This window comes from Amblyraja radiata, chromosome 28 (genome assembly GCF_010909765.2).
Source record: "Amblyraja radiata isolate CabotCenter1 chromosome 28, sAmbRad1.1.pri, whole genome shotgun sequence".
In the NCBI taxonomy this organism is placed as follows: domain Eukaryota; kingdom Metazoa; phylum Chordata; class Chondrichthyes; order Rajiformes; family Rajidae; genus Amblyraja; species Amblyraja radiata.
In genome coordinates this window covers 12,520,101-12,534,769 of record NC_045983.1, presented here as the reverse complement: position 1 = coordinate 12,534,769, position 14,669 = coordinate 12,520,101, and the positions used below count along the sequence as shown (strand labels likewise).

General features: G+C 43.3%; 1 protein-coding gene across 6 annotated transcripts in view; it reads left to right on the top strand.

The window, feature by feature from the left end:
• bcas3 (BCAS3 microtubule associated cell migration factor) overlaps positions 1-14,669 on the top strand; it is a 692,691-nt gene that overhangs the window by 665,592 nt on the left and 12,430 nt on the right. Inside the window, exon 25 of one of the 6 annotated variants that reach the window (XM_033045814.1) lies at positions 400-445. The exons of the other annotated variants lie outside the window; for them this stretch is intronic. Coding sequence (XP_032901705.1) covers positions 400-404 — 5 coding nt within the window. The 3' untranslated portion in view covers positions 405-445. The remainder of the gene's footprint in view (positions 1-399; positions 446-14,669) is intronic. 6 annotated transcript variants of the gene reach the window in all.

Here is a 14,669-nt window from a genome sequence, read left to right as displayed (position 1 = left end):
TGTCCAGAAGTATTCCAAACCTTGAATCATTGGCTCTGGGATTGGAGTCCTGAAAGTTAAAATAAAACCACAATAACATTGTGGAATATTTGAATGCGGCACTGTGGCACCTAATTGTTTAATTTACAACACATAAATAGAGCAGGAATAGGCCACTCGGCCCCTCAAAACCACCCCGCCAAGGCTGACTTGCTCCAGGCCTCAAATTCTCTTCTCTTCTGTGTCGGTTACACACACACACTCTCTTCAGCTTCTCCAGATACTTCTCCTCATTAATCTCGAGTTTGAGTCCCAGCAGCAATATAGAACACACAAGAACACCGCCCCAAGTTGATGATGTTCCGGGAGGTTTAAGAGCAGGATATTCTAACCAATGTTACCTTATTTATTTTTATAAAGGTTAGGTCTGCTGTGGCTGAGTTTACAAGCAATTGATAACTTACAAGTAAGGCTTTTTTTTATTATTCATTATTTGAGACATGAACATTTCAGCATTAACTGCCCATCCCTAATTGTCTTTGAGAAGATGGTAAGGGAGTCAGCTTCTTGAACTGCTGTAGACCTTCTGGTGCCAGGATTTAGAGCCAGCGACAATGAATGGTGATACATTTGGAAACGTATTTGTTTGGTGTGCAATCTGGAGGGGAACCTGCAGTTGACGGTGTTTCCTTGCGCTTACTTCCCTGTCCGTCTTGGTGGTAATGGTCTCGGGTGTGGAAGGTGTGGTTGAAGTCGTGAGTAATTTGAGTATTTTCGAGCTGGTCTGGCACTAGATACTGGAGGTTTGAATTAGAAAAAGCTTGGAATAATCAGCAGGTCTTGCAGCATCTGTGAAACGAGAAATCAAGTCAACGTTTCAGGTAAGTCACTCATCACCAAATCACCAGCTTGTAACTTGGTCTTACTGTGAAAGTGTTTACATGTCTGGTTTCAGTTGAATTTTGATCAAAGGACAGCACAACGGCACAGCTGATAGAGTTGCTGCCTCACAGCGCCAGAGATTCCAAGTACGATCCTGAACTTGGGTGGCTGTCGGTGTGGAGTTCGCACATTCCCTCTGTGACCGCATGGTTTCCTCCAGGTGCTCCGGTTTCCTCCCACATCCCAAAGACATGCAAGGTTGTAGGTTATTTGACATCTATAAAATTGCCCCGAATGTATAGTGAGTGAATGAGAAAGTGAGTTAATATAGAACTAGTGTGAATGGGTGATCGGTAGTTGGCATGGACTCGGTGGGCCAAGGAACGTGTTTCCATGCTGTAACTCTAAACTCAAACATTCATTCATTTGCATTATTTTAGTAGAAAACACTTCTTATTTGCATACAGCATGGACAAAAATGCATCATATTTTTAAATAAATATCATCACGAGCATTCTGTGAACAATTCAAAATAAATCTACTGCTTTGATAGGATGTGAAGATTACATGACTAGCATTGGTGTCTAATATTAATTTTTTTATTTGCTAATTTAAGGTGCATGCAATTAGTCACATCTGGATTCCCAATTCATCCACATGTGCTTCTGGTTAATGAATGGACGAGTGCAGTGAGGGTGTGCTGACTGACTGCTCCTCGCTCTCTTCTCTATTGGGAGGTTGCTTCCTTCCTTTGGGGCTCGCTGCCGGAGGATGGAGAGACGCCACTGTAGTCCTCCATCTGAAGCCTGTTGGTTCCCCAGACCGTTTCTCCATCGCCGGCCCTGCAAATGCGCAGGCACTGTTGCCATGGGTTACAGCCTGCACCGTTCCAAACCATTGCTGTGATAACTTGATTATATCAGAGGAAAAATAGTGTAACCCTGGACCGAACAAGTACTCAGGGCAGTAATTCTTTGTCAAAATTCACATTTGGAGAAGGAATTCAATTTCAATGTGTACACATTATAGTTAATAATACATTACATGATGTATGATATTTGATATATTGCACTTAAAGCTTTGAAGGAGTGTTGAAAATGCACATAACTGCACGGGACTTACAGTGGTTATGGTAAGCAGCCACACACCCTGTGTGAATTGAATGCAACTAAAACTTACAGCATCAATACTGGACCTTTGGCCCAACGAGTCCATGCCAACCATCGATCCCGCATTCACACCAGTTCTATTTTATCCCACTTTTGTATCCATTCCCCACAACTAGGGCCAATTAACCCATAAATCTAAGGAGGGGTAGAGGGGAGAGAAGAAGGTGAACAATGAAGGGCGTGGTCAAGGAATGAAGTAGAAAGTGATCAGGGGAGAAGGGAGATACAGCAGGAGGAGCGAGAGAGTAGCCAAACTCTCTAGCCCAGAGCAGTGGAGGCTCAGTTGTGGCGTATATTCGGTGATGATTTTTTGTTGGATTTTTGGGTTCGAAGGAGATTGCTGGATGTAAGAACCAGGCAAATTGACATTAGAATGAATGTGACTTGTTAACTTGATTGAGAAAGCTTGAGAGGCCATGCGGTCTACCCCTGCAAACATTTTCTATATTCTAATGTTTTGTTTAACACCAAACAAGTTGAAAACTGAATTATTTTCATTCTTTGTCATGCAAAGAAAACGACTTTCAAAATATTGTGGCACCAAAGGAAATATTGAGATGGTCCAAGGACCTTGTTATGAAAGCAGGGAACACTCAGCGAACCTGGCAAATATTGACAGCCTTTGGTTAGCAAAGTTCTTGGATTTGTTTTTGCGCACAAAGATTGACCCTTTGGATGAGGTACTAGCAAGCTGTCAGCATCCATAGGACCAGACCCCAGCCACTTGAGATAGGATGAGGAAAAGCTAGAGGGCAAAACCATCAATCCGAAGACATTAACCCCAAGAGTTCATGAAAGGCGTGATTTATCGCAGCGCAGCATGCCTGAGGTGGTGATGACTGAGTGTTACCAGGATATTTTAACCCTGGAATCGCAGATAAGGAACCTACAGGGTCAAATCAATGAGTGAGATTTATTAATATCTGTCCAGTTCCTGGGCACACACTCCACACTCATCATTGTTTCTGATTGGAACTTTCAGGAAAACAGATTAAAAGGCGTTTTGTACTTTGAACCTTTGAAGACTTGCTAGTCATTTTATTTCTGGTTCAAAGTTTAAAGATTTAGAGCCCTCTTTCTGCAATTCTACCAATAATGAAGACAGGGAGATATCTATAGAGCAGGTCACACATTGGTGAGTGTTGTTTAACCTTGCTCAAAGACATGGGTCCGGATCCTAGGTCAAGCCTGTCAGTGTGCTATTGAACGGTCCTCACTGTTCAAAGTACAGTCTTAATGCCCCTGTCCCACTTAGGAAACCTGAACGGAAACCTCTGGAGACTTTGCGCCCCACCCAAGGTTTCCGAGCGGTTCCCGGAGGTTGCAGGTGGTTGCTGGAGGTTGCAGGTAGTGGAAGCAGGTAGGGAGACTGACAAAAACCTCCGAGAACCTCCTGGAACCGCACGGAAACCTTGGGTGGGACGCAAAAGTCTCCAGAGGTTTCCGTTCAGGTTTCCTAAGTGGGACAGGGGCATTACAGCCCAAACGTTGAACAAAGGACTAACTACGCTCCTAGATGGATGCAAACAATCCTGTGATATCGGATTACTCTCTGGGGTTTTGGTGGTCAATATTTATCAATGTTACTAATACAGTACCTTGTCATTATCATGTAGTTGGGGAGAGTTTACTGTCCGCTGTTGTCGTACCCACATTACACCAGTCATTACATTTCAAAGGTACGGTAAAACATTTGGGTCTTCCTGCGATTATGAAGAGATTATGTAACTGCGGTTCTTTCTTCTTCTTTCCTTGGGTAATGTAAGCAAGAGGAAAGTGTGATCGTTCCTCTGTATCCTGACCCCATTAGTGCACCCAGTACTCTCAAAACTTCACTAGTCAACTGTGTAGGACAGTACTGCAGACACTGGTTTAGACTGAAGATAGACACAAAAAATTGGAGTAACTCAGCGGGTCAGACAGCATCTTTGGAGACAAGGTATCGGTGACATTTCGGGTCGAGACCCTTCTTCCGACAAGACACGTCATCTATTGCTTTTCTCCGGTGATGCTGTCTGACCCGCTGAGTTACTCCAGTTTTTTGTGTCTATCTTCACCAGTTAACTTTTCTCTTCACTGGCCAATGAAGAGCAATCACAGGTATGTTTAGGCCAAACACTCTCACCAGGCAGATACAGTAGTGAAGATGCTACTAAGCCTCTGTTGATCTTCATAGGGAGGGAATGTCAAACGCTCTTTTCCACTCTGTGTACACGGTTCAGGAAATTACAAGTATACTCTTGCTCCATCCCGGAATGAGCATGTTATGCAGTATATTGCAGGTATCTTTTACAGGTCTGTTATCTGTCTATGCTGCCATTTTGGCTAAGGATGTTATTTGACCCTATTTTTCATGCATAATTTCTTCTAAATTCCAAGTCAAGTCACATTGAGTTTATTGTCGTACAGTGAGCTACAGCTACATTGAACATTATGCTTGCAGCCGCATCTCAGGCACATAGGCTCCGCGACAAACACAAACATAAATTGCACCTCAATTGAAAAGAAAAAGACTGCAAAAAACATGATATCAGTGCAAGACAAGCCCATGGTAACACAAGAGGTGGTCTGGAATACTCTGTTGCCGAGGTGGGATTAGGGCTATGCGGGTTGGTTCAATAACTTGTTGGTTATAAGAAAGTAACATTCCTGGCCCTGGTGGTGTGTGACTTGAAGCTTCATAGTAGCAGTGAGAAGAGGGCAAGGCCTGGATGGTTGGCATCCTTGATGACAGATGTCGTCTTCTTGAGGTGATGCCTCAAGCAGATGCTTCAATGGTGGGGATGTCAGTCCCCAATGTGGGCCAGACTCAGTCCACCACTCTGTGCAGCCTCTTGCCTTCCTGTGTGTTGGAATTTCTGCACCAGCTACAAGAAGCTGGAATTTATGCCAAGCAACCAGCTACAAGAAGCTGTGATTACATTTCTATGGCTGAATTTAAAAGAGTTGCTGCAGGGGCGGGGGAAACCGATGAGGGGAGGCATGTATTTCTGTACATTTTGTCTTTCTTGTGATCAGAGAAAACATTCCTAACAAGAAGCTCAGATGCATCGAGAGATCCCATGAGGCACGAGCCATGCAGGCATGCTTGAAATTATTTACAGATGGTCTGGGCATCTTGCGTAAAGAAGAGATGAAATACGTTCGATGATATGAAGCACACCTAGATAGTTCTGAAGAAGCGTCTCGACCCGAAACGTTAGCCTTTCCTTCTCTCTGATGCTGCCTGTCCCGCTGGGTCACTCCAGCTTTTTGTGTCTAAGATATTTTTGAGCATAGGTAAGTTACAGCTGTTGAATTTTCAGTGCACTGCCCAGCTATTCTTTCACTTTCAATGCTCTGTGAGGTCCTAAAATAGCTTTGCGGCCTGTGAAGGATTTTGAAAGTGCAGTCAGCTTTGTAATGTAGGAAACATGTCTATCAGCAAGCTCCCACATAATCTTGTTTTCCCATCAAAGTACATGAGTGGAGTGACTGACTTGGTGAGGCTGGAGCGTGCTGGAAACCTCGGAGAGTGTGTGGGAGTTGCTTGTCGGTCGGCAGAAGTGCTCTCAGCCCGCACAGAAACACCCAGAACAGCAAAGGGTTAAATCACCACGAATGGTGAATTTGGTAAACAGGAGTATGGCAAAAAATTTGGGTGGAACAAGAATAAACTATCTCTAATGGTTTAACAGTTCATTTTCAAATGGTCTTTTTTTTTTTCAAGCTGTTGTGGATGACCCAGTGTCGGTCTTGTTACAAAGAGATTCATTTATTGAAATCAGTGACAGCTTCCAGGCATCCGGTCAGAAGGACACACATCCTGTGCTGATCCGATGGACCATTTTTCATGCAGCAAGTGTTTATAATCTACCATTCCGGCTGTGGTTTTAACCCCCTCATGTACATGACTACTCAAAAACAGTAATCAGTGCTGAAATGTCCATCTGGTTTGGCTATCTGCCCACCTAGCAGACACAGGATGGGTAGGAGACCTCTCAAAACTCTTGGCCCAAGGGAACCGGCCAATTTCAGTTCCTGTCTGTTGCACCTATTTGACTCGCAACAATAATTTGCATTTATGCAGCTCCATCAGCATGAAAAACTGTCCCAAGACACACTTTAGAAGAGCATTTTTCAGTGAAAGTTTGCCACCGAGCCACACGGTCAAACCTAAAGCTTGGTCAAAGAGTTCGATTTCAGGGGGCAAAGGATGTTAGTGAAGTTTAGTGACAAGGTCCCAGGCAGAAATATGGATATGCAGGGAATGGAGGGATACGGAGCACGTGGAGGCAGAGAAGATTAATTTGGTATCATGTTCGGCACTGACATGGTGGGCCTGTTTCCATGCTGAAATGTTCTGTGTTCTGTATACTGGAAAGGTAATCTGCCTTCTGTCCCAGCTACTGAAGGCAGTCACTAATGGCAAACAAAGGAATTCAGCGTTGCAGAGGAAGCTAGCATTGTAGGAATGTCAAGATCTCAAAGTTGTGTTAAAGTGCGAGGTCACAAACAGAGGTGGGCACAAGTGAGAGGTGGAGGGATTTAAAGACGTGGGAATTCAAGGCCGGGCCAAACCAGAGCTAATATGAATCATGTAATAGGTGAACAGGGCAACAGAGTTATGGAGAAACTGAAGTATACTGAGATTGGCATCTTAGAAATTAGTCATGAGACCATTGATTGAATAGAAAGATACAGCATGGAAACAGTCCCTTCAGTCCATCGAGTCCATGCTGACCATCATTCATTCATTCACATTAGTTCTATGTTATCCCACTTTCACATCCTCTTTCTACACACGAGGCATTTTACCGACTAACCTACAAACCAACACGTCTCTGGGATGTGGGAGGAAACCGGAGCAGCTAGAGGAAACCCACGCGGTCACAGCAAGCTCCACACGGACAGCACCCGAGGTCAGACTGGAACCTGGATATCTAGCGTGTGTGGTAGCAGCTCCACTAGCTGCTCCACTGTGCTGTCTTTTTCTTTAAATGGACATTTTTACTTTTTTCCCACATTGTACTGCATTTACTAAATCTTTGCCTGCTCACTGATTTTAGTTTTTCCCTCTGAGTTTCCCTTGAGATAAATGATAAATCAATGTAGAACAGAATTAACCACAAAGATTTGTCCATCTATCAAATCTGTTGGATGGATTGAGTGAGTATGGCTGAATCTATTGAGAATATTTGAAGATCATTGGCCTGAGGTATTAACTCTTTCTTTCTCCACATATGCTGCCTGACCTGTTGAGCATTTCCAGCAGTTTTGTGCCTTTTTAATTTGGAGATTATTAGGAAATTCTCAGACCTACTTTAATGTAGTCAGACTTAGTCTTTCAAACGAGAAGGACATTATGTGCAGAGATACCCTAGCTGTGTGTAAACTTAATTAGGTAGCAAGACTTCACATGGAGCGGAACCAAAGATGGCTTTAGCCTGCAAGCCGCGATGTTAGTTTATTGGTCTGAAACATTGTCAAATGCAGCATTCAGCAGGAAAGCAACTGCACTTGTAGCTGACTTTATTAACAAAGGTATAATCTTCTTCAACAATCCATTGAGCAAGAGTGTTTGACTTCCATGGTACTATCAGACCTTATCACAAGGACTAATCTGTACACATATCCGTGTCTTCTCTCTCCCTTTCTCTCTCAGTCTCTTCCTCACTCCCTCGCATTCTCTCTTGCTCTTCTTCCAACCCTCCCTCCCTCTCTCTCTTTATACATGCAATTGTATCACAAATGTCAGTTTCTATTTTCCTAATGAAGACACACTGTCCTTTCCTGCCCTTTCCCTCACACAACTAATACAAAAACGCTCCATGGGATTTCTCAGATACACAACGTGCGGGTTTTCTTTTTAAAAAGTGAGCACAACCTCTCGTGGAAGGAATGGTTCCAGTTTTTATCCTCTCCTTTGGTCTCTGATGAGGACTGGCGACCAGAACTTTGTCCTGCCATTTCCTCTTAGACCAGTCTAAATTTAAGGGGGGTTGAGAGGGGTGTTAGTGTGGTGGGGAGTGGTTGGTGTGGGGACTCTGCTGCATTGTCTCACATCAGGGCTTATACACGTTGGAAACCAGGCAGCACAAGGCAGATGTTCAGAAGGCGGTTCTCTACATTTTCCTTATTTGACAACTTTCATCTTCTTTCTTCCTCGTTGCTCATGTGAGAATATGTGCAATTTTCTGACTGATATTTAACTCATCCACCCGCCTGTACAACGGATTATCTTAGCTGTTACTTGGGTCAAGGATCTTGAAGCTTATTGTTATTGGAAAGTAATGGGACAAAATGCACAGTGTAGGAGGACACATGAAGGTTGAAAAGAGCAAGAGTGAAGATGAGGTAAAGCAAGAATTAATGATTGGGCGCCATTAATTTTAGCTTTTAAAAGCCTGTCAATTGTAGGATGCAGAGAAAACCAAGTAAGGAATTTCACCAATTTGGGATTTTCAGGAATGATAGAGTGGATGAATCTTTGTTTCACCAGATGGAGAGGATGATTATTGTGTCAGATGGTGTAATTAACCTCACAGTTCCTGCCCCCATGACCCCTGCCTTGCCCAGCCTCTCTGCCCTGCTCTGCCCTGACCTTTCACTCAACCTGCATCCCTGGCTTGTCTCTTCCACATCCATAACCGTGTCTCTGTCCCTCCTGACCCAGCACCCCACCTTTCCAGACCTTGTCTCTATCCGAGAACTCTCCTTACCCTCTCCCTTTCCTCACCCCTCATCTCTGCTCAGCCCCATCCTTGCCTATGTCCTACCTCACCTATCATGACTGCTCACTGCCCCCTTGCATCTGTGCTGCAAATATTATATCAAATCTTCGCAAGTAACCCTTGGCCTCCTGATCTGTGCTTTTGCTCCCCTGGAATAGTCGCCACGTTTTCTGTCAGTGATTTTCCCACCTCATTGACCCTATGGATTTTTCCTTTTTTTGGAAGTCTCCCATCGCTGTGCAGGGAATGACGGAAGAAATGAGGAGGGGAGAAAGATAGAAAGCTGCCCTAGGCATGATTATTTGGCCACCAGGAGCGTGGGGCAGGTTTGATGGATCAGCTGGACATCACCTGCCAGTTAATATTACATCCTCTCGTGTAGCCCAAACTTGGCGGCAGACTGGTGCTTAGACCTGGGGCCTCGTTGCCCTATTGTATGAAAATGGGAGGCAGATGTCCTGGTTTTAATCCAATGTGTCTACGGTACTGTGAGAGAGCAGTCCTTTTTTTAAATTACCACTCTTGCCCGAGTCTGATTTCTCCAACACTTAGCTTGTAACTGTTATGGCACATTCCACATCAGAGAGGCTCAAGGACAAGGAGCTAATCCAGGTTTCTCCTCTTCTTTTTATTGGAATTAATTGTCGATTCGGTGCTTGCATGAAGCCTCGGGCCAGCTGTCTGCTCTTAGATGCTGCAGTCACTACTTAAGAGACTCTAAAGATAGAAAAAGGAAGGAGCAAGCATTAAGCTCGGACCTTGAATAGCAGGCAATTTGCAAGAAAGGCCAGTGTGTGAAAAGTGGGCTGCATTTTTCTGAACTCCATGGGGAGAATTGTGTCCCATTGATTTGAGGATGCTGCTTTCATTACCCAGGACCTGACTGTAATTCACAGTGACAGTATGAGATGATGAGGAAGAATCTCTTCTATTCAGAGCCGCCCCAGCCTCCCCTTCACTGATACATCAGGACGGGATGTCATTGTATCGTTTATGCATCCTGCCACTCTGTCACTTCTGGGGAGAATGAATTCAGTCCTCACGGCAAATTGTTCTGAAGAACAATTTGCCGGAGAGTGGCAGGCAAAAGGAGAGCTACTTCACAAAGCAGGGGAGGTCTCTTCACGATTGCTGGATGCTAGCAGGGGCTTGGTGTGATGGGCTTCTTCACTGCCCCATGAGGGACAGGGTGTGTTGACTTAATGACATCCCCCACTGAAAGGACCTTCATCTGCAGATCTCAGCATCATCCTACAACCCTGCTTTGCAGGCTGCTTCATCACATGGTAGAACTGATACAAAGCAGTTTGGACTTCATAACGACACAGGTATTGGTATTGGTATATCATAGTCACAAGTACCGAGTTACAGTGAAAAGCTTTTGCTTACGTGCTATACAATTAAATCAGATAATATACATGAGCACAGTCAAACCATAGAAAGTAGAGCAAAGAGAAAAATACCAAGAGCGCAGATTAGAGTTTTGCAGAATTGTAGCATAACAGTTCCAAAGAAAATGTCAAAGGTTTATAATGAGGTAGGTTGGAAGATCATGACTACACCCTGGCTATGGGAGGACCATTCAGAAGCCCGATAGTGGAAGGGAAGAAGTTATCCCTGAGTTTGATGGTACCTGCTTTCAAGCTTTTATACCTTCTACCCAATAGGAGAGGGAAGAAGAGGCAATAACCAGGATATGAGTGATCTTTGATTATGTTGGCAGGCTGTTGTTAATTAAAATCTGATCCATCTCTTAGCTTTATATTCACCTCATTACATTTTGGACACTGAGACACAAATCACTGTATAATTTAAAAAATATATTACTACAATGACCTTGAGATGTTGAATACAATTTCTATATCTCTTGTTTCCCTTATCCCTAACTAGTCTGAAGAAGGGTCTCGACCCGAAACGCCACCCATTCTTTCTCTCCTGAGATGCTGCCTGTCCCGCTGAGTTACTCCAGCTTTTTGGTGTCTATCTTCCTTTTAAACTTTATCTCACATTAAAGCTATGCCCTACAGCCTTTGACATTTCCACCCTAGGGAAAAGCTTCTGACTATCTACCCTATCTAAGCTTCTATAAGCTTATATTCTTCTATCAGGTCTCTCCTCAACCTCTGGCATTCTAGAGAAAACAATCCAAATTTGGAAATGGCAGGGAAATTAAACCTGCGTTTCATGGAAGAAGACACAAAATTCCTGCCAGAAATACTGGAGAACAAAAGATCTGATGCAAGTCAGGGTACAAAATTAAGTAATATGTAAAATTACGATAGAAGTTAATGAGTCTACAAACTGATGTCCCAAGGACCTGATGATCAACATTCCAGAGTTTGAAAGGGGTGGATTTAGAGATAGTAGATGCTCTGGTTATCATCTTCCAAAAATGTTATGCACACTGCAGTGGTTTCTGCAGATTGGAAAGGAGAAATGTAATGCAACCTTTGAAGAAAGAATGGAGAAAGAAAACAGATAACCATGATCTGTTGGTCTGGCATTTAGTAGCAGGGAGAACACTGGAATCTGTAATAAAGGATGTGATATTAAGAAGTTTAGAAAATCATGGTCATAGAGTAATACAGCATGGAAATGGTACCTTCAGCCCAACTCATCCATTGTGACTCAGTGCCGATGTTAGATAGCCCCTTGATAATATGATTAAGCAGAGTCAACCTATATTTTTAATTGGTGACACAAGGAACTGCAGATGCTGGGATCTTGATCAAAACACAAAGTGCTTGAGTAATCAGTGGGCCTGGCAGCATCTGGGGAGGGAATAGACCGGCGACATTCCGGGTCGGGACCCTTCTAAAGACAGTATCATGGAATTTTTAATGTTTGACTAATATATTGGAGTGTTTTTAAGATGTATCTGACAGAGTAGATGAAGGGGGAACAGGTGGATGGGATAAATGCGGATTTTCAGCACTCTTGCATGAGGTCTCATACATAAATGTGGTGAACAATGTTAGAGCACTTTACATTGGGAATAATACGTTAGCACGGTTGAGAGTTGGTTAAAGAATGAGAATATCTCTCTGGTTAGCAGGGTACAATTAGAGGGATGCTGCAAGGAGTGAAGCTAAGTGGCAATGTGGCATGGTTGCAGAGAAGTCTCAAGGGCATATAGGCATGCTAAGTGATTGGCCAACAACGTGGGAGGTGTGGTAAAATGTGAAGTTATCCATTTTTGTAGGAAAAAAAGCAGTGCTAGGATCTGAAATGTTTCAATAACATTCACTCCTGGTTTTTCTAAACTCCAATGAATATAGACCTAACCTTGTTTAGCCATTCGTTCTTACCCCAGAAATGAATTATTCCTGGGGTAAGAATTATTTTACTCAATCTCTTCTGCACCTTCTACAAAGCCTCATTTTTCTCCCCTAATGTGTGGCAAGCAGAACTAAACACTGCACTTGGTTGTGGCCAAACCAGTGTTTATAATCTTCATTGTGATTTTCTTGCTCTTATTCTCTTTATCTCTGGTAATAAAGTCCACGATCACATACAACAATTTTCTCAACCTGCTCCCTCATTTTCCATAGACACAAAACGCTGGAGTAACTCAGTGGGTCAGGCAGCATCTTTGGAGAAAAGAAACAGGTGACATTTCAGGTCGAAACCCTTCAGACTGCCTGATCCAGCTGAGTTACTCCAGCATTTTGTGTCTATTTTTCGGTATAAACCAGCATCTGCAGTTCCTTCCTACACATACTCTCATTTTCCATGAATAATGCACGTTCTCCCCGACTTCTCTGTTCGTGTATCCCTTTAAAAGTTCCCCACCAGTTTATATTCCATCCTAGTCCTTTTACCAGAATGTAACATGTCCTGTCCATTCAACCAGCCCATCTACATTTCCTTGAAGTCTATTGCTATCCAATGTCACAGGTCCCTAGGCTTGTATGTTTTGAGAGTCATCGAGCCATACAGCACAGAAACAGGCCCTTCAGACAATTCACTGCACTGACTATCAAGCACCTATTTATACTAATACTGCATCAATCCCATTTCATTCTTCCCACATTCCTATCAGTTTTCCTATTGCCCTTGAGGAAACTTGCTATGTCCAAATTGGCTGCCAGATTTGTTTATATTACGATAGGAACTGTATTTGAAAAGTAACTTGCTGACTGACTTGCCATTGGGTGTAGACAGAAAGTGCTGTAGTAACTCAGTGGGTCAGGCAACATCTCTGGAGAAAAAGGATGGGTGCCGTTTATGGTTGGAGCCATTCTTCAGAGTGCAAGTCCCCAGATCATCAAAATAGAAACGTCTTCTGTTTATTTTCCCTGTCTTGGCTCTTATTTGGTGGAGAGAATCATTCTGTCAACAAATCTCAGCATTTTCTGTTAAAATAAAAGTCCATTGGATAAAATGGTCTGCAAATCCACACTGAATTGTGATCCTCCCACCATTGTATGTGTAAATGTGCGTCTTATAGTGACAGAACTGCTGCTTTGGCCACATTTAGGGTCCGGGCACTCTGATACTGAAAGGGCAAACATTCTTGGGCTTGCTTGTAATAAATGTAAAGACTATCTCTTGTCTTGGGTGGGGGGTTCTGTATTTCTTTGCACATTTGAGTTCTCTTCACTGACAGCACTAATTGTGGGAAGTTTGAGCGGCTGGAAGGTTAGTAACAGCAAAAATTCAACTGTTGCTGCATGCGGATAGACATCTGGGATTTCATTGGCAGTATGCTGTTACATAAAGTTATAAATATACCAGTTGCTTGTGAATGGAGCAATATTTGAGGCAATTCAGGACATCTGAAGAAGGTTATCGACCCAAACTTTTAGCCATTCCTTCTCTCCAGGGATACTGCCTGTTCCAGTGATTTACTCCAGCATTTTGGGTCTATCTTTGGTTTAAACCAGCATCTGCAGTTCCTTCCTACACATCAGGACACTCATCTCTGGTTCAAGGGACCCCACAATTTTTGCCAAGATTCTGCTGTTGCCCCACCATAAAATTAGTCGGTATCTTTGATTAGCCGCAACCATTCCAATGCCATCCTAGCTGGCCTAGCTCACCATGGACAAGCTCATCAAAGCACAGTCGCCTTAACTTGCACCAAATCCTATTCACCCCTCACCTCACTAAGTTAACCTGACTTTTGGTCAGGAAATGCCACGATCTTCAATATCTCATCTCTACTTTCAAATCCTCCCTGCCCTCACCACAGCCTAACTGAGTAATCCTCATCTCTATAACCATCCAAAAACTCTGTTCTCCTCCAGTTTTAGCATCCAACAGCATTAGAGTGCCCATTCATTAGAAATTGGGGACACATGCTATGCAAACAAATAATGTGACAGAGGTATGTTTAAACTAGTCTTTGACATTTCCAACCTGGGAAAAGGTTCTGACTGTCTACCCTATCTATGCCTCTCATCTATGTACTTCTATTAGCAGCTCCAGAAAAAAACATCCAAGCCTGTCCAACCTTTCCTTTTAACAAATACACTCCAATCCAGGCACATTCTGCTAAATCTCTTCAAAGCCTCATCATTCTCTGTAATGGTGTGACCAGAATTGTGTGCAATGCTCCAAATGCAAACTAAGCAAAGTCCTTTAAAGTTGCTTCATGATTTCCTGACTCTTCCTCAATGCCCCAACCAGTGAAGACAAGTAGACTATATGCCTTCTTTGCCAGTCTATCTACCTGTGTTGCCACTTGCAGGGAACTATGGACATGGTCTACAAGATCCCTCTCCCTCTGCACATTATTGGTGTGAAGAGTCTTGCCATTAACTGGATACTTTTCCTTTACATTAAACATCCCAGTGCAACACCTTACACTTACTGGGATTAAACTCCATTTCCCATTTCTCTGCCCGTTTCAGTAGCCGATCTCTATCCCACTATATACTTTGACGGCCTTCCTCGCAGACCAAAACTTCCATGATTTTGATGT